Below are 20,706 nucleotides of genomic sequence, written 5' to 3'. Positions count from 1 at the left end.
GTACCTGTCCCAATATCTCACTGTATATAAGGAATAATTAGATTTTTTACATTTCTACTCTTATCTGAGAGAAAAGCATGGCCTCAGCAGCACATTGTTTTCTATTAGCAATGCAAGTTTTATTGATTAGTGCTCTGTTGGCACTCGCTTGTACATACCTGTACTTTAGATTTTTTTTCTCCAGAGGAGTTACATTACTTCCACCTACATGCCACTGCTTACTGAGGACTCTAAGTACACAGTGCTTATTTTATCAGGCTCAGATCTGCCCAAACAAGCCCAGAGAGGAGACAGAAAGGTGCTGCTCCTCTGCTGTTGTCTGAGATGCATAGTGCTGCAACTGAGCTCTGCCAGATAGAGAAAAGCTCTCGCCTTCTGATTCGGATAGAATGAATGAATGGCCTGCCATCAAGCCACAGTGGATATTGTAGATTAGACTGGTCCGAAGGGGGCGTGGGCCGGCCAAGTCCCAACCTAAATATCTCTAAATGTCACCACATAAGAAACTATGTAAAGATAAGCCGTCTCATTTTTCTCAGTGAACCAGACAATAACATCTCACTGAGGCCAAACACTTTGCAGCTGCTGATTAAAGCGCCTGAACCTTTTTCATTCCAATTCAAGCAGTGGATTAGCAGGAGCTCGATAACTGAATTTATTGATCAGAGATTCAGTCTTCTCTCTCAGAAAGAGTCTTTTCTCCTCCGCATTGATCAGCAGTTATTTAGTCTTAATGTTGTGACTTCTGGTCTGAGACTCATCCACTCTCGAGGTTTTCTTTTGTTGAATTTCTCTTGAGCTGCGGCTGATCTCAACACAGGAAGATCTCTCAAAAATATCATCTATACTTTCTGGGTGGTCCATAATATATTAAAGAAACAAAGTAGCAGTTGATAAAAGATAACCATCATTAGTAAGAAATGTGCTTTGCCTATTTTTGGGCTTGTAATTGTGTTTCCCCTTTAGGTGCCAACGGTGTAATTTTGAACGCTGTAACACTCTGGTGAAATATGTTGTCTAATATTTGTGAGAATCAGATCATTAGCGTCTCAGATATTGCATATGACACACGGATGAGTGAACAAATTATGTAGAGCGCCCCTTTGGGCTGATCACTGTAATGTTTGATAATGTGAGATGCATCCCCATCTTCTGACAAAAGCCAGCAAGTGAACAAATGTTGCAGGGCCCTGCTTAGCCCAATCAATGCAACTTTTAAAATCCCACAATGGAGCAATGAGTTCCATTCCTGAAAATCTGAGACACACGACTGTATATAGATACAGTGCCTCTCCCTGGAAAGACCACACTTTGGTTAAGCAGTATATAAAAATAACTTGGGCCCTATATTAGGCTATTTGAACACAGAAAAAAGTGTTTTTTTTTCATTACCATCAAAAGAGAAATAGAAAAAAAACAATTCAGTAGCATTGTTTAGTTTGTACTATACGTCAAAGCCGAGCCAGCAAATCTCGATTTGCATTAAAATAGACGGACATACTTCAATCGCCTGTTGTTTACATTCTCATAAATGACAAAAGATTGTGGAAAAAACTTATAGTGACAAGTAACCAAGACTAATACCCTTTTCCCACCCAATAAAGATAGATGAACGACTCCTTTCCCTTTGCCAGCAGATCAGAGCCATGTACTTTTTTTGTGTGTGTATCACACTTAACAACGCAGGACAGAGTTAGTAAAGAGTAGGGCTGCAACGACTAGTTGACTAATCGATGACTAATCGACTATTAAAATAATCGGTGACTATTTTAGTTGTCGATTAATCGGTTTGAGTCTTTTTTCATAGAAAAGTGCTATAAGTACCCCCAAATACTATTATTGCAGCTTCTTACGTTCAAATATTGGCAGCTTTACACACACTCCCATGACAGTAAACAAAAACCCTTTGGCGTGAGTAAGAAACAAGACATTATGTGACATAATTTTGGGGTTTGGGAGAGACAGACTGACATTTTTCAACATTTTAACACATTTTTCAATAAAATGATTCATTGACTAATCGCATAAATAATCGACAGATTAGTCAACAATGAAAATAATCGTTAGTTGCAGCCCTAGTAAAGAGTAAGAAGCAGCATGGAGGCCAGTGAAAAGGTTTCGGTGTTTACCCTTTTTTTAATCTCTATTCGATCTCTCTTTCAAACTCAGTGCCAACTAGATTTTGAACGATGTTTAAGCTCGAATGGAGACGAATGGTATTTTGTGGCAGCGCCTCATTGTATCGTGCCAGAAAATGTGCTTAAATAAGTGTGTCCATCTAGGTGTCATATTTCCATTGCTGCCAATCAGAGCTGATTAGAGCTGGAGCAGATAAATACCCATGACTACTGCAGAGTCTTTTGACTTACAAACGAATGCGGATTGTAACCTTTCCCAGTGAATGCAAAAGCCAGATGTAAGCGGTTGTTAGTGGGGTTTTTTGTCCAAGAGTTGAAAGCCATGCTAGCAGCTTTCTGATTCTTTTCTTTGAGCTAAATGCTAACATCAGCATGCTAATAAAGTCATGTTTACAATGTTTACCGACGTGAACTAGTTTTAGATTACCAAAGTTATTTCAGTTCATCCTCAGGGGACCATGAACATGTGGAACAAATTTCATTGCAATACATCCAATAGCTGTCAAGGTATTTTACTCTAAACTAAAAAATGTCAACCTTGGAGTGGCGCTAGAGGAAAAGTCAAGGAATTATGAAATTCATAAGGATAAATCTGTACTTTAGGTTTTTGTGTGGTTGCACTGGGGTCGGGGTGAGCAGAGAAAGAGCCCTTGAAAGTGATTCAGATTGCCATCTCTGAAATTCATTAACTCATGTTAAGTGAAAAATTGTACTATGTATGCCCCTGAAAAAGAAAACCCATCTCTGTCATGTTTTTCTTTTGTAGGAGTAACGTAGTCAGTAGCAGTCTCTAACAAAATTATATGCTTATCCTACACAAACGCTGATATGACACAATTACGCAGTGATGATAGCTGGGTAATTACTAATATGTACGTTGATGTTGTCCAATGTCAAGTCTCTACTTGATCATGTGATGAGACTATATGAAATACTGTAGCTAATTTAGGCACAAATTCTGTCAAGACTGACAAGCCGAGCACATCTGGAAGCCGAGTAAGCAGTCATGCCTTTCAAACATTAAAGCGGCAGTAAGAAAAGACAAGAGAGAAAAGAACAGGAGGAGAAGGTAGCAAAGCTCCCTAAATTAGATTCCTTTGGCTTTTTTTCTATAAACAGTTGCCAGCCCATGGATGACCGCCACCCTCTCCCCATCCTAGCAGCAATGGCACAGTGCGGCTGGCATCAGCATCGATGCTGCCCTTAGCGGTGTGTCAACAACCTTGCCACAAGTAGAGCAAGCAAGATAAAAAGTTACAATACAGTACAATACCTTAAGCATCTCATGCTACTTTAAAATCTAACTGCATGCTTCATAACTTGCAAGTAGTGTGCTGTAGAGCCCCTCATCACTACCTTAAGCGGCTTGTGTGGCAGGAGACACTCCAACAGTGACGGCATTTGGTGAATTCAGCGTTTAACAGCAGATGGATTCTCCCTCCAGTCCCTGAACAATTTTATCTCCAAATTATTTGGCAATACAGCACACTGTAGTAAAATTTAGGGAAGGTTTAAAGGAATCAAAGTTTGAAACTCATCCATCGTAAAAAAGCCTCCATTAAAGCACAATTATTGGCATCTGTGGTGTTATCTGCAAGAGCCGGATGATTGGTCAGCTTGCTTTTAGCCATATTACTGAACTGGAATTTTATCGTTAAAGTTTTTTTTTTTCTTTGAATTACAGTACGGTGCAGGTTTACGGAGGACATCTCCCCAAAGAAAGTACTGTGCTCTGACTGCTCTACAGCCTTAATGGTGGCTTGTAATTGCTCCATCACCCATACTAATGTGCACTCTGTGCCCCTTTCAAAACAAAAACATTGCATTTCCTTTTTTTCCCCCATTGTGGACCTGATTGTCACTGTCTGAGCATCACAGCCAATAGAGTGAGGTCTCTCAGATCCAGGGAACAGAGAGAACAATGTCATATTCATAAGCGGAGACATCAGCTCTCCTCCTCATTACCACAGCACAGTCATGAATGGAAGCTTCTGTCCCCACAATCATGAAAGGACCTGTCATCTGTCTGTTTCTCCTAATTGACTGTTTACTACATTTCAACACAGACAGACAGACAGACACACGGACACACAGACACATTTTTCATCGTCCTTAGTTTGTCATTCAGTTTGACACCGCAGTGCAAATCCCTCGCAGAGAAATATTTCTACTTACTACATGACTCAAAGTGATAGCACGTCTACAGAAGCACTCCTGTGACCTTGACAAAACAACCTCATACAGTATTTACTTGAAGGTCCCACTATTAAGCATGTGGACAAAAACCCTTGTACCCAGCACCCAAGGTGATGTTTTTAAGAAGAGACTGGGCTCTTTCAGAAACTGAAAGGAATCAAGGATAGAAAGATATAGATCTTTTTTTTTTATATTTCCCAACATGGACCTCCATAACCAACTACTTTTTTGTGTAAACTGGCTGACATGCCCTGACCTCTGACTTGGAAGGACACTTACTAAAGTGAAATCTGCCTATTCATTTGGAGCTGCAAGGACCCGCTGCTCTCTGACTCATTTAGAGCAAACTCAAAAGAGAGCGTGAAGTTCGATGGTGGACACACATTCACATGTTTGCACTGCTCAGATGTAATGGTTTGAAAAATTCTGTTTACGGACGAGAACTTGTCTTTTCACAGTTCAAAGCAGACACGGCAGAAAAACATATCCTGGAGGGTTGTAGTCGAGACCACCTAAACAGAGACCAAGTCATGACCAAGACAGAGACATTGACGGGTTGAGGCCGAGTCAAGACCAATACCAGAGCACTGCGAGTCCCACACTGCATGACAATAGAGTGTGGAACATGCAATCTATAGACACTCCTCAGACTAACCTGAAAGCTTCCTCTCCTCCTCATGTGTCTCTTTTTACTACCATACTGTTTATATGTCTAAGTGCATTATGACACAGTGAATTTTACACTTATTTTATGCTATGATTTAAAAAATAAAATCCTGAGTCCTCCGAATAAAAATACAGTCAAGTCCGAGAGGAGACTGACACCTTCATAAAGTGATCCTGAGACCACTGCCACACTGCCTGGAGGTGTGATGTACTTAAGTCCACATGGCTTGCTCTGTTACATCTGATACCAGCGCAAAAGTCCTACCTTGCATTAGCTGCCAATTCTCTGCCGGCCCCTCCCTTTCCAGCAGTAAGATTAGCTGCCACTGCATAAAGTAGTACCATGCATTATCTAGCAATTAGAGTGAGGCTTATTAAGCAGAGTTTAATGTAAATTTAATGAGCAATAAATTCAATTTCTTTAAATAGAAGAGTTTATTATTGTTACAAATGATGTACTGTGGTGATCTCGAACGTACCGGCAATGAAATATTTCACAAGCGGGCACATATCAATGGGCCATTAAGTGCGGTATTAAATTTATCCTGAAACATGTACTGCTTTTTTTATACAGATAGTGGAGAGAAGGCCACTTCAGTTTGCTACAGAGATAGCACTGATGAACTGCGTGTGGCTCTGAGTAGATATTAATTATTCAATTATCAGTCAATCAACAAAAAAATGGCAAATAATTTCTAGTTTATATTGTGTGATAGTAAACTGTGGGCGTTGGTGTCACCCATTTTTACCCATAAAGTAGTCAGCAGACTAATCTATAATGAAAATACCCATCAGTTGCCTCCCTAGTCAGGGTTGAAATATATTGTAATTAGGTACATTTATTCAAGTGATGTACTTCAGTGCAATTTTGATTGTCTTGCACTTGAATATTCCTGTTTATGCTACTTTACACTTCTACCTCACTGAATTTGAGAGACAAATATTCGGTGTGTATTTAGAGTATCTTTTTACTGCACTACATTAATTTGATGACTCTGTAGGATAGCATTTTACATCAGGGGTGTCAAACTCGCTTTAGTTCATGGGCCATATACAACCCAATTTGAACTAAAGTGGACTGGACCAGTAAAGCCATTGCAATGTAACCTAGAAATAAAAGTGCAAAAAAGTACAAGTACATTCTGCAAACATCCATTTACAAAACAGATGATGAACAGCCTGAGATGTCGTAAGAAAAATAAGTGGGATTTCAACAGATATGTCTCAGTTTTTCCACATTCAGTCAGTTTACTTCTACTCCTGTGTAGTAATGCTGGCATCATCACACAAAACTTAAGTGGAAGCTACTGAGGAAGCAGGCTGAGTTACCCTCTGCCTTACAAACCATTTACAAATCTTAAGTTGTGGCAGTGCCTTAGCAGTACTGTTCCTCCAATTTTGTTTAAAGAGAGAGATCTGAGACAGATTCTTTTGTACTGAAGCTGCTGATTGATTGACTGATCTTTAAATATGACCACAATAAGTATTCTCTTTTTTTCATTGAACTGTATTCTGGTCAGGGTGAAAAGCCTCGGTAACAGTATTTCACATTAAGTAATACTAAATGTTTAACCTGCTCCTCAGACCTGGCACCTCTTGGCCTTCGCACGTGCATCAATATTAGGTGTAAAAAGTCATCCAGTGGAACGGATTAGAGCCTTTGGTGGGCCACTTCTTGCCAGCAGACCATGTGTTTGACACCTGTTTTACACACAAAACCAATGATAGGCTAATAATCATATGCACTTAATTGCACAACCCCAACTATAATATTAAAATGCCACTTGGACGTACTGTTGTTGCATCAGTAAAAATAATCCAGTATAATATTACACTGTATAATAAACACTCACAGTGGATTTTTTTTACCTGTAACTCTTGATACTTCAATTATATTTAGCTGTTTTATAGTTGCATATTGTTAAAGAAAATTTTGAATGTGAGACTTGTATGGAAGTATTTTTACACTGTTGTATTTCTGCTCATACTTGAGTTGAGGATCTGAATGCTTCTGCTACAGCTGGCCCAAGATGACTTTCTCTTTAGCACTCAACCGAAGAATGCATAATAGTGAATGTGCTGTAATGAATGTACTTCCTGTAATATGCACCATTGACAGAGTGAAATGGAAAAAAAAAAACAAAAAACAGGGAGATCAGAACTTGTGAGGAAATAAAAAACTGCCAAACCACCAGAACACACACACTGTAAGCAAACACAAATTGAGGGCAGAGCAGCACACTGCTAGCAGATTTCAGCAGTATCTGTTTCAAAGCCAAACCCCACCATAAGCAGCAAGAGACGGACATCTTCAATTACTCACCCTGTCATGTGCCAACTGGCAACCAAGAGCACCCTAACAACTGTATGTTTCCTTTTGTTTCTTTGAGATCCCGTCCTTCAGCGGCGCCTTGAGGCTCCATGACAGCCCGTATTGATCCACTTTACCATCACTCAGCCCTGACGAATGACTTTAAAATGGCAATAAGTGGGATTATGCAACCTTCTGAAATTCGACCGACTGATATGCTACAACAGGCCGAGCCCCAGGAGACACGGGGAGAGAAATACTGCTAAACAGATTCTTTGTTAAAATGCAAAGTGTCAGCATTTCATAACAGGATGCTCAGCCAAGGCAGCTTTTTCGCTTTATCACTCCCTCTGTGTACTGTTAGGGCCCTGACACACCAAGCCGATGATCAGCTTTTGGTCAATGTCAGGCCGTCTGTGAGCGTCTGTTGCCCTAGTTTTTTTGCGGTGTGTCCCACACTGTTGGCACTAGTCATCCCATGTCTGCCTTTATTCAGCTGAAACCACTCTGATTGGCAGTTCGGCTCAGTGCATGAGGGGAGATATGAACTTAGGAAAGCAAACAAATGACTTAAGTCAGGAGGGCGTATGATTATTTTTTTTAGCCATGAGCTCTTTAGCAGAAACTGTTCATAATTGTTTGTTAATGTTCGCTAGTAGACGGTAAATATAATTTGTTCTTGCAACATCAGGTTAATGTGCAAAATGGCTAACTAGCATCTTGAATTGGTTCTGTCGGTGTTCCGATTCCCCTTTATGTTGCAGCTGGTATAGAGAGTAATTTCCTCTCATGCCAGTGCAAAGTGTACCTGTCATAGCTGGCCGTTGGCTTTAGTCTTAACCGTGTGTTCAGGTGCAACTTTTTGGCCAAGACACAACAACAACATGAGGCATATAACAGTCAGCCTTCCTCGCCACTTGTTCTTTGAGTTTTGGTGTGTTTGGGCCTTGAGAACAACTTTGCCTCATGGTACCCACGATCAGCTGCCTTTCTTTAATTAACCCCTCTCCTTTGTATCTTTATAAAAAGCTGAACACCTCTAGTGACAAGCAGCATTCAGTTAGCACGACTGTAGTCCTCTCAGCAGATGTAGAGACAAAGTTCAAATCCACCAATTCTGGATTATTAACAAAGAAATATTGGGAGCTGTCAAAAAGCAGACTGTCAGCACTTCACAAAGCATGAGCTCGGGCCTTTTTTTTGCTCCCAGCAGCTGGCACAAAGACAGTCAAACAAATGAAAAACCCGAGGTCAGATCAGACCTCCTCCGGCTTGGGGGATTTTTCTACCTGAACCAAGAGACCGCATCAGTTTCCTGCTGCTGCTGCTGCTGCAACCCTCGGCGTATTGAGCTCGGGGTTATTGCGCATTCATGATGCATTATTTTATTTGACTGAGAGGTTAATTAACTTAATGTGACAAGGAGACGCTAGACAATGCTGTAAATGTCATTCAACTGCTATTCAACACAGACCATAATAAATTCAACAACTGTGAAATGAAAGCCTTGTAAGCAGTGGGCTGTAAAAAAAAAAAAAAAATCCTACTGTTAAAAAAAAAAAAAGCCTTTAACTAGTAACCTCAATTTGGGAGCAGGCTGCCAATCTCACCACACACACACACACACACACACAAACACGCACACAGAGGCTTTGATGAGTTCCTGCAGACCTGTTGATGGGTGATGCAGCTATGTGGCAATATCAGAAACAGATATTAAATCAATAAGAAGTCGCTCAAGTCGACTTCAAGTGCAAACCTGTCATCGCAACTGTTGCTTGCCATTTTAACAACCCGGGGATTGACAACACAACATGTCCATCCTACCGCTGGGAGGGATTTAAAGCGGCTGCAAGCTGACATTTTAACCGCTTCACATGCGTCAGTATTGTCAGCAGATACGTTTTCCAGGAAAAAAAAAACACTGACGCATGCAACTCTGATGCAACTGCGGTGGAATAACGGGGGGAAATGATCGGACTGTGGGACTGCAATGGTCGTGCACATTTAGGCACCCTTGGTTCATGCAGTTGCACGCTGTAAAAAAAAAGAAAAGACTAAAAGAAAAAGCCCCACAAGCGACATGGCAGATTTACATCTCCAGCCTCTCTGACAGCAGGAGAAGTGAAGACTGCGGACTGAAACACACACTGGCATCAGAGGCTGCAGTTGTGCGGCCAGAGGACACTGTGAGATACAAGAGCTGCAATGCGTGTTTTTCCTCCAAAGCGCACCTGAAGCGCAGACTTTACAGATTTGTAGACAGTGTCATGAGTTGGGACTGTGAAGGTTTATGCCGTATGATTGAAAACGATACAAGTGCGTGTGAGCCGTGCTCTCTGGTGACCGGAGCATCGGTCTCATTTCACAATAAAGCGCCACGTTTCACCGTGCCATCAACTTGCGCTATAGGTCCAAATACTGTACGACCATTTCACTCGATTATCACTGCTGGTACTTTCTCACCGCCTTTGTGATTGTGCAGCACTAACACTACTTTTTTATAGCACTCCTCTGTAGCCTATTGCAGTCCAACTCAGGACAACACCCTTTCAATCAGCGCACAATTTACGAGATAAGTAGCCCAACAGTCTCGGGAAACAGCGTGGATGTTTTGGAGTCGACAGCGGTTATCAGAGCATTAGAAAGTGATGCTGAGATTTAAGGGGAAGCTTGTGCGCATCTAGCGCGCAAACGCACCACAACTTCTTCGCCCGGTACTCCTCTGCTGGCTTTAGCTGTGCGAAGGGGGTAATTCTGCATCACAGACACACACACGCACGCACAAGACAGCGAAAACTTACCTTTTGGAAGAAACGCCGCTGAAATCACGAAAACAGAGAGAGAAATAGCGAGAGATCCGCTCCCCGTGATCGCCATGTTGGACACCTGCTTGAGACTGGCGGCGCTAAATCACCTAGAGACGGCCATGGGATGAAAATGTAGACACATGAGAGGCGGAGGGAGGGCTCAAACAGGGAGCCTGCTATCATATTGGGGCTGCATTATGTTGCAATGACATCTAGGCCTATAAAATAATATATGAATATTACAGTGATACCTTAAAGATGTCAAAACAGTGATGCTGCCCGTATAGATTTCCACTGCACACCAAAGTCACACTGTAATCCCCAGTAGGAATATAGAGGGATGTTACAGTGATGCCATGGGAAGTGTAAAATACAATGGAGCGCGGTGAGGTAACCATAAACTCACCACTGAGAACCACAGACACTTTATAGGAATATTATAGTAATTTTCTTTTATGGTTATAGTCTGTTAGTTCATGTGGGTGAGACCAACCTATACTCTTCTGGCTGCGCTTTGGTTTTATAGCTGAAGCACGAAAGAAATAAAAACAGCATTTAGTTTATGTTTATTATACAGTACTCAGGTCAATAGTAGTAAAAGCTGCTGTTTGTTAAACGGAGTGTAGATTTTTTTGCATAGTTTAGGACACTTTAAAGGCTGCAGATGATGAGAGGATGCCTCCATTTAACACTTTTTGGTAGAACAACACTTTTTATCAAGATAATTTAAATCAAATGGAAACATGCTGTGTGAAAAGCATTCACTGAGGCTTAAATAACAACAAGAAAAGGAGCATATGTGAGCTTAAAGGTTTGCAATGTCAGTGCTTAACTATATTGTCTGCAAAAATGTTCATTTTTTAACCTTTTTGTTGAGTTTTGCAGGATTATACAGAATTTATATGAAAGACAAATCACCCTTTAAAGTGTGCAACCAGGAAAAAAAGATATATTGTTGTATACAAGTGGGTGGCCTGCAGATATTTTTAAGGAATAATCAGTGAAGTTTGGTGAAACTCCAGCTCTCAAGCCTTTTCCTTCAATGCCTACACAAAGAGCGCCCCCTTTTCTTTGACTGGTGTATTACATTTTATACTCAAAGCTGACACTGTGCTGAGGAGCTCCTCAAAATTGGGGAACAAAATCACATTGTAATTTTACATGTGAAAACCAAACTGCTTGAATGGAAATGAAATACTGTAGATTATTAATAACCAATCCAGCTCTCTCCTGCTCTCTATGTGTGTGTGTGTGTGTGCTTTATTGCATTTTGTCATGTTTCAACACTCACCAACTTATTCTCACCTGAAACAGTACATTTGGAATATCTTCTGGGAATCACAGGGCTACAGAGAGAAGCGTGCATGACAACGTTGAATCTCATTTCCCTTTTTCATTGTGTCAAAACAGCACAAAGGCTGCTAATTGCACAATCTATTCTCTGAGACTGTGTGTCAGTCCTCATTCCATGGATGAGTAGATAGCATTTAGAGCTTCACTCTAATGCTGCAGCCGTCCCTATCACTACAGATTGAATTCCACACATCAAATTTATTTCAGATGTTATTATCTGTGGCAGCTTGCCAGTTCTGCCTGCCACTCACACAATGTCTCCACAAGGTGTTTTCCCCCTCACAGCTCCGACCAGGCTGCTTTATTTTCCGACAGCATAGCATCGGTGGGCATCAGCCGGCTGCACCTGGTGGAGATGTGCTCAATAAATTATATTTCCGCATTTTGTATTTTTGTGGGATTTGTAATAATTTGATTTACAGTACGCCCGATGGTTCATCTCAGTTCCTGTGCACTCACAATACCCCACACTACTCCCAACTTTTTGTTTTCACTCTCTGGTGATTCACTCCACTTCTGCATGGCATTTCCTTTGCTCATGAGAATAGATGGGGTTCCTGGGTCTCTCTGAGAAGAGAAGCCCAGCGTCTCTGTCTCCCTGAGCAGGATGAATAATGGATGGGAATGGATCAGATGACTGAACTGCTTCATTTGGATCCTCTGTTGTAATGGCCAGGCATAGATTCTCTATATATCTTTGTGTTTGTGTGTGTGTGCTCAATCTGTGCATCATGCGAGGAACGGTCATGCAGCTTGCAGACGGTTAGTTTATTTTTGAAATCTTGCATATGAGCTGAATACTGGTGCTACCATTTAATAGGGCAGCCGTCAGCATTTTCTATTTAAATTAGTGGGGAAAGTGGTAATAAAAGATTTTCACCCAGGCCTCTTTCTCAGTTAATGTTTGATTAGAAATGCAATGGTTTTAAATTAAGCTTTCTTCCCCCCCTTGGTATGAAATCAATCAAATTAACGGAAATTGAATTATTTGAGATGGTAATCTATTTAGGCAAACCATTCACCATGAAAATGTTTTCCTCCTGTTGTGAACGGAAGAATAATTGAATCAGACCCTTGTAAGTGACCCCCAATGGCTGAGCAAGAACAAGGCATATTGAAATGAAATGTAGATTTTCTCATGCTTGGACCACATAAGCGAACAGGCAGAGTATGTAAAATTCAATTTACCATACATAATATGTGCATAGATCCACACGTGTATGATATGTAACGTATAGTAGCAGGATAGAACCACAGGGAGAATAATGGACTGCAATTACGTGTGGGGAAATGTGTGTTTGCAAGCCTCTGCTCTGTTCACACATCCGCCCAAAGTCACATTTTGTTTCACTTCTTTTAGCACAACAGCATTTTTAATGTAGAATAAAGTACTACAGCAAATTTCCGTCTCTTTCCCCCTCCCATAGACAATTATTACAGGAAATGATATTCCAAATATATCACCACCGGTCATCAATTCTTTATGCCTTCAAGGGATGAAACACGTGCACTCAGTTGGTCTCATGCCTCTTTTTTTGTTACACTTACATACATGTAGAAGATACGAGTAAATCACATTTATTTACGTTTATCTACAGGCAAATGTCAAAGAGAATAGTATCTTGATGCTTTGAACTATATACTCAACTTATTTTTTTGATATTCAGATCAATTAGTTACATTGAGTTGATGCTTTACTATTAAAACTATCAATTTGTGATGAATTCCATGGGTGTAGATTTAGGGGGGAACGCAGGGGACACCTCCACCTCAATATTTAGAACATGTGCATTTGCCCCGCCCATTGAGAACACGAAAGTAGCAGAGGACTTTTATTCTGACAAGATTAAAGACATTCATTCATTCATACTTTTTTTTTTACAAGAATGCGTGAAATTAAGTGTTTGATGCTCAATATTTTCTGGTGGAGATGCGATACAATGTGATACAATACGGTACGGTATGATACGATGCGATGCAATGCGATATGGTGCGATGCGATACAATATATTATACTACAAGACACGACATTCAGACCATACATGGATGCAGAAATTGGTGGGGGAAAAAATTACCAGAATGCGTGAAATTAGGTGTTTGATGCTCAATATTTTCTGGTGGAGATGCGATACGATACAATACGATATGATACGATACGGTATGCTTTACTCTCTTTACTCTCCCCGTAGGAGAATTTGTCTTTGACTCAAGAGCTGCACAAGTATTGCTACCTTATAATAATAGTCCAAAAGAAATAGAGCATACACCATAAAAACATAAAAACACATACGACACATACCAGTTTTGCACATCAGCCATTCATGTATTGCACCTAACCCTAGCACACGACAGTGCACCAAAAACAAAACACAACACAACCCCTGAGCATCAAGCGACATTATTTAATTGAGGTTGGCACCCAGAGGACCCCCAAACCCTCTGTTGCATATGTGTCCCCTCCAATGTTGAAAGAAACCTACGCCCATTCAGATTGCTTTTTTGCCAAAGAAAGCAAACAGACCTGCACAAATAAATACAATGCAAATAATACCGTATTCTGTGTTTATTTGTTGCAACAGGATCATTTTCAAACCTCAATAAATGTATGTAAATGGCACACAGTAATGATCTCCATCATTCTCTGTCTTTCCCCCAACAGACAACACGTAAATAGTTAATTGTCAGACACATGCTTCACATTTTATCAGCTAATGCACGCACAGGCAATTTTGCATCCCACCAAACCCACAGACATACAGCAGGTGATTGTAATAAATCACCAGTCACATGGTTCCTTACAGAGGCTTAATGGTAATAAATTTGTCAGGATATAGTGTATGTCAAGTTGGCTGGATGGGCCTGAGTGTGCCTTTCTTGACTCTGGGTGCGTGGAAGAGAAATATTGTTTCAGTCTTCCCATTTATATTAGTCTGAACTCTGAAAGACCCTCGCACTCTGCATTTTTCAGCCACTTCAACCCCCCTTTTGGAGCTTGAAAGGATGGTATTGACCCACTTCTGCCTTTTTATCTACTTCAAGTTGCCTATCAGACCCAGCATATAGGGCATCTCCTCTGTCCGATCTACACTCTACAGCCTGTGTACCGTCACGTGAACTCAAATGCATCTCCATGCAACCAAATCCAGTTGATTTGGTTAGGTTTGCAGATGTTGGACTTTTCATTTATCTTTTTATTTTTGGTAGGCATTTCAAACATTTATCCATTAGTCCTACATTCAGCTAACTATTTCAAGTATTTATTTCTAACTAGTTTTCACACAATCTCAGTTGCGCTTGTGGTGTTCAGGTGTTACAGCTGACTCAGTGTGGATACTTTTTTTTTAATGAAATTGAAATCCTTTTTTCTCTTTTTCAAAATAGCTATTTTTCCATGAATCCCCTGGTAACTGCAGATGACACTTCAAGTCAGCTCAAAATAGCATCAAAAATCTTACTGCACATAGCCTACATACAGAGAGCTGTTTAACCCTCTCATGCATAGTGGTCACCACAGTGGACAAAAGCCATTTTCTTATGTATGGAAGTTGCCCAGTGGCGCATGAAGCCAAAAAGTTTGACTTCCTGGATGTAAAATTACCCAGATCTCTCGCATTTTTGGGCCAATAGAGCAAGGACACAAGTGACTTTGCTGGCCGAGCAGCCAACTTTCTGTTTAGCCCTGTGCTAATTTAAATAAAGAATAATATTTACTAGCGTGGCTCTTCTAGACTTTTGTGTTGTGGTGCTCCAAAAAATGTATCCAGGGATTTATAGATGTCTTGTCCGTAATTTCAGTCTATGGGAAAAAAGTCTTTGTGGGCCCCATGGCATCATGTGACAGACCTGGAAGTTGTAGTTACACAGTTTGGCCACTATGTCAAAGTGGCTTCAAAGTCCAGTGTGCTTCCTGAGGGCCAGGTGTTGATGCTATAGTTAGATTTCAGCCACTACAGTGGACCCTGTTGCATCTTGCCACCCATTGGCCAGCTATTGTTAGTGTAACATATATCTCTCAAAACCAAGATGGCCCACAGATGTATAGTAGAAGACCCCTGTGGGTACATACAATTCGTAACGTCAGCTAACAACTGAGGGGTAATAGAGTTGTTAAATTTCTTGATTGATTGTATTGATTTTATGTTTTTGGAGTAAAGTATGATTTATCATCTGTCCGCTAAACTGGACATCAAGCATCAATGGCTGTATTTCATCCATCCATCCATTTTCATCCACTTATCTGGGGCCGGGTCACAGGGACAGCAGGCCAAGCAAGGCACCCCAGACGTCCCTCTCCCCAGCAACATTTTCCAGCTCCTTCTGGGGGACCCCAAGGTGTTCCCAGGCCAGATGAGATATGTAGTCCTTCCAGCATGTTCTGGATCTACCCTGGGGCCTCCTACCTGGCTATATTTCAACTACAGCTAATGCTACTACTGTGACTTTGTTGTTCCTTAAAATACTTTATCTGCAGTAGCTTTTGGGGCTGCATCATTTTTGTGGAAAATGTTCATTAAAAAATATACAGTTCAAAAGGGGACTGGGGGGGCTGATGAGTCAAAAGCGAGGAGATGAATGAGGGAGGGAGGAGTATAAAGAGGGAGAGGAGAGAGGAGTCAGGAGCAAGGTTCATTGCTTTTTGCATCACATTGAACAGTATTAGAATATGTTAAAATATGTGAACACACAATTTTAACAGCATACAAAGTATATATTCTTATAATTTTCACATTTCTCCAGTTGAAAAACTCAAACACATGCTGTCCACCCGAGCAGAGATGTGGAAAAACTCCTTGAAAAATGCATGTTTTTTAAAATTGAAGTTCATTTTTTTTCATGCCTGAAGAAGAATAACAACACTTAGGAAAAAATCTTGACTGAGGAGGTGATAATTCATGCGCGAAAGGGTTTTGTAGGCGTTCCACTATAGGATGGATTACAGACCTTTACGTGGATTATTTACCCTTGGGATGATACACCATTAACATACAATACTTTTATCATAATTATGGGTAGCAGAGACACCCTTATTATCACAATGAAAACACATCTCAACAGGGATTATGAGAATATAAGAAAAAACAGAACAAAGCTCTGTGATTACGTGTTGACATAGCAACTGGTGGATCTACAGTTTTGTGAGCTCCTCTTTACTGGAATTATTAGCACAGCTGGAGCGCCTGGCTGAAAATACCTACATACAGTAGACTGGGCAGCATAATGCAGCACTTGGGTCATTAGCATCAAACTGTCCATGACTATTTCTGCTGGGAGCCAAACGGCTGGTGGCTACCTGCTGTTTATGAAGAACACCATGCCTATAATTTTCCACATTAGGTTCAGAGTGAAATCAGTGGTGTAATACCAGTAATAGCCTTATACAGAACCATTTTTTAGCCAACAAAAGACAAGAAATTTTAACCTGGGGCGTGTAATGTTGACATGCTCCAAAGCACTACAGCAGATTTGTACCAGATTCAGCCAATTTGAAGACACTACTGCTGCTCCTCAGAATAGCATTAAATCAGAGGTGGATTAAGACACATTTGCATATTAATTAGGCAGAAAGATCCCATAAACTAAGCATGTATCTCCCAAAAATTCAGATGAATGATTGAATGCATATGCCAAACTGGCTTGTCTTGGAGAGTCTGCTTCATTTTGAACACCTACAGTACATGTAGGTTCAAGCCCATGTCAGCCGCAGTCACCCAGAGGCAAATCCCAAAGCCCCAGAGGTGCTGTTCAGGAACTAAACCTGCCGTCAGATATAAGATCAGGATTATGACTTTTAATCTGCTTGTGTGGGCATTAATTCATCTTGTCAGACACTTAAATTGAATACACAAAAAAGTAGAAATCATTATTATTTCATTACATGCTGCTTTTCACTACCCAAAGCAAACTAAACCAATCTTTTCCCCAGGTCTGTGCTGTTCATTTCTAATGATTACACTGCAAAATACAAACCAAAGACCAACCGAGCAAGAATCAAACCTCGGAAAATCCAATAAAATGCTTTAACCTTGACAGTGCATGTAGCAATCATCTGTAATCCTATTGGATACACAAATTAGTCTCTAAGACTATATGCTTTCACACAGCAAAATGATTTCATTTTTCAATTACTGAAATCAAAGAGACAATAATATGGCTTAGGAACATCCAATCACCTCTTAATATTTTTTTTCTAACCCCAACTGCAAATGTTTTGAAAAACAGGGAGAGGTTAATGTCTTTCAACCTGTTTTAGAGAAGACAACAGACGCTCTCAGTAGAGTCAGACCCACTGTTGAGTCAATACTGCACTTATTCAGTCTTTAAAAAAATGTGTCTTGTTCTCAACTGAGAGGCACAGTTTTGATTTTCCGTAAAGAAACAATAGACTTTCAACTATAATTAACCAGACAGATCCTATCATTTTATCTTCCACTCTGTGGCTGATTTTCAATAGATTTTATTGACAGCCTCTGAAGCATTGACTGTTTGACCCCAGAAACATCAGAGCTTTAATTGAACTCATGGCTGCAAAAGGTCTTCTGGAAGGTCTCTCTGCTTATAGGACAAAAGGTGATGGAACAAATGAACTCAAGGTCCTTACACTAAAGATAGCATGTCTGACGAGATATCATTACACATCTCTGTATCCTCTATATTATCTCTGTATTATGAAGAGGAGAACATGCCCTGGTCAGTTTTGAGAATTTGTGCTATTTTGTTTCCTAACATGTCTTCTTTCAGACTATTGGAGGGAAAATATCCATAATTACACATTTAGATGTTTATTTTAGCTCAGATTTCTGTTCAGGAAGCACATATTTAATTAGATAATGCATCATTTGCATATTAAAACATGACATTTCAGAAAACTTGTAATACAAAAATTAATTGTCCTACTGTAAGTCGACAACTGGGATAGTTTCATTGTCACATCTACAAGTTAAAATATTTACCCTGTTCATCTGTGGTGTCTTTTTTGGTCTAATTATGTATGGAATTTTACAATTCATGCCATTCATTTATTTATTTATTCATAGCCTGATTTATATAAGATTACTTACTCCTAAAAACATGGCAAAAATAGATGTAATTAATGGCTGTTATTTTGTTTTTTGTTATTTATGGAGTGATAAAAGAGTTATCCAAAATGCTCTGTGTGAAAACCTTTGACTTTTAATATGTAAACAAAATGAAATAAGAGTTTGAGCCTGGCTTTAAATGTTCAGATTTCTGTTTTTTATTTTCTGTTTGTTTATTTTTGATAATGCCTAATTTTCATATTCGAACATACAATTTCAGAAAACTGGCAATTTAAGAAAAATGCCTTGATGCAACTAATAACTTGATGCAACTAATAACTTGAATAAGTTTCATATTTATCAGTAAAAAATAGTGTCTTCCCTTAATTTGAATTTAGCTGAAACCTTGTTGCTTTTTGATGTATTTATTTATTTTACATTACGGAAGCAGGAGTATATGAGTTATTATTTCAGCTTTAATTTGATGGTTTAATTAGATAGCTGGTGTCTTGTAAACTGCTAGGTGGGCTTTATAGTGTCCTAATTTCTATGTAAATCTTCATTGTTATGATAATATCACATAACAATGTCTTGTGCTGTCTGAGCAGCGAGGGAACCAGAATTACAGGAACAATCTCTATCACTAATTTGTTGTAATTAGTATACATAGGCCTACTTTTATTTCGGGGAATTTTTTACTTTTTTATTTAATTTAACTTTCAGATTTGAATGTGACTATTTTACACTTTTTATGTTTATTTCCTTAAGTTTAAGCAACTAAACTCCCTGGTTAGGTTTACAAAAAACATCATGGTTTGGCTTAAACGTAATATCATGTCACATGATGACACTAGTGTAGCATGCTATGAACACGAGCGCACTACGTTGTTATTGAAATAGTTCATTGACTTTTGGTTTCACATGGGAAACCAACAGTGAGCTCCTGCTCCCACCCATCTCCCCTCCCACCATCCCTATATGGACTCTCTTACTCTTTATACTAAGGTAGTTGTCAGCATTGTCAAAAATAGCCACCATCTCATGTATATCATGTCGCTATAAAGAGTGTCTCCGTGCATCAGTATCGGTGGTGGCAGTATTTGACAAGTTGGGAGCAGGTAGTGCAGAGGGAGAGGCTGTGGGTGCCTCTTTGCCCCTTGATGTCCAAAGTGCCCCTTTGTTGTCAAGGCCCGCCCATGGCCCTTATCAACAACAGTTAACAATTGATAATAATTTAGCTTTAAATAAGGTGACCTTGCTGCCATCAGTCAGTATACGTCACATGATGAGCCTCAGGTGAAAGATCATCTGTGACGTGCCCTCCGCTGCGACAAGAGACACTGCAGACAAACACTTTGATGGTGAGTTTCATTTGTGTGATTGACTATCACATCATATTTATAGCATCAGCGTAACACAGCGTCAACCTTGAATTGTGCATCAGTAATGCAACATAAGTTTGATAGTGGTTCTGACTGCTGGTTCTTACTGTGGTCAAGTGAGTCATCATTTGAAGCTGGCTTTGATGATTGTCTGTGATGGTGTGGGTGCTTAGAATAATTTCTCACATTTGGTTTTCTAAGTAAAACAACATTATATTGCACATTTAATGAAAGTCAGTTATAATGAAATTTGAAGTTATTCTACTGTACTGTTTCTTTTGTTTTATCTAAAAGAGGGAACTCAAAAGTTAAAATATCAAAAAGCCTCATCATCCTTGACCAGTCATAAAAAACGTTCCTTCATGGGTTAGCTGAATGTTCTGACTATGACCATACAAATGCTCATTTGGTTCTATTGTTCATGATTAACAGTACAGTACAGTACATTTTACACACTGATAATTTCCTCATATTAGAAATTTAATTTTAAAAGATCCTTAATAGGACATGTGAAAAATTTAAAGCATTCACTGTCAAATTTAATGTGATTTTATCATAGTGTTTTTGAGAAATTATAAGGGAAAGTCAGCTCAAATGATTAATTTCCTCATAATAATTTACTAGTCCATACCCATTGGTAGCTTTGTCACCTTCTACCTATGCCAATCCTCAATGCCTATATGCAGTTTCACAAAGATTGACCACGTCAGTGAGTAGAAAAATGTGGGACAGACAGAAGGACTGACTGACAGAATGACACACTGACAGTTTCCGTGATTATGTACAGCATACCATACCATGACTTAGTCATACCAAAAATTAGGAAAAAAAAAA

The 20,706-nt window shown here is 39.7% G+C and overlaps 1 protein-coding gene across 3 annotated transcripts in view; it reads right to left on the bottom strand.

Moving 5' to 3' along the window:
* Positions 1–10,418, bottom strand: part of cadm1b (cell adhesion molecule 1b) — a 190,775-nt gene extending 180,357 nt beyond the window's left edge. For 2 of the 3 annotated variants that reach the window (XM_033632038.2, XM_033632039.2), the window contains exons 1-2: positions 10,373–10,415; positions 10,116–10,228 (exon numbers count right to left, since the gene is read on the bottom strand). In XM_033632038.2, the coding sequence (XP_033487929.1) occupies positions 10,116–10,191 (76 nt within the window). In that variant the 5' untranslated portion in view covers positions 10,192–10,228; positions 10,373–10,415. Of the gene's footprint in view, positions 1–10,115; positions 10,229–10,372 lie in introns of all 3 variants that reach the window. The other variant, XM_078167019.1, reaches the window with a different exon arrangement.
* Between the last annotated feature and the right edge of the window lie 10,288 nt (positions 10,419–20,706).

Source organism: Epinephelus lanceolatus, chromosome 4 (assembly GCF_041903045.1).
Source record: "Epinephelus lanceolatus isolate andai-2023 chromosome 4, ASM4190304v1, whole genome shotgun sequence".
Taxonomy (NCBI): domain Eukaryota; kingdom Metazoa; phylum Chordata; class Actinopteri; order Perciformes; family Serranidae; genus Epinephelus; species Epinephelus lanceolatus.
Note: the sequence above shows the minus strand (reverse complement) of the source record. Positions and strands in the feature narration are given on the sequence as shown.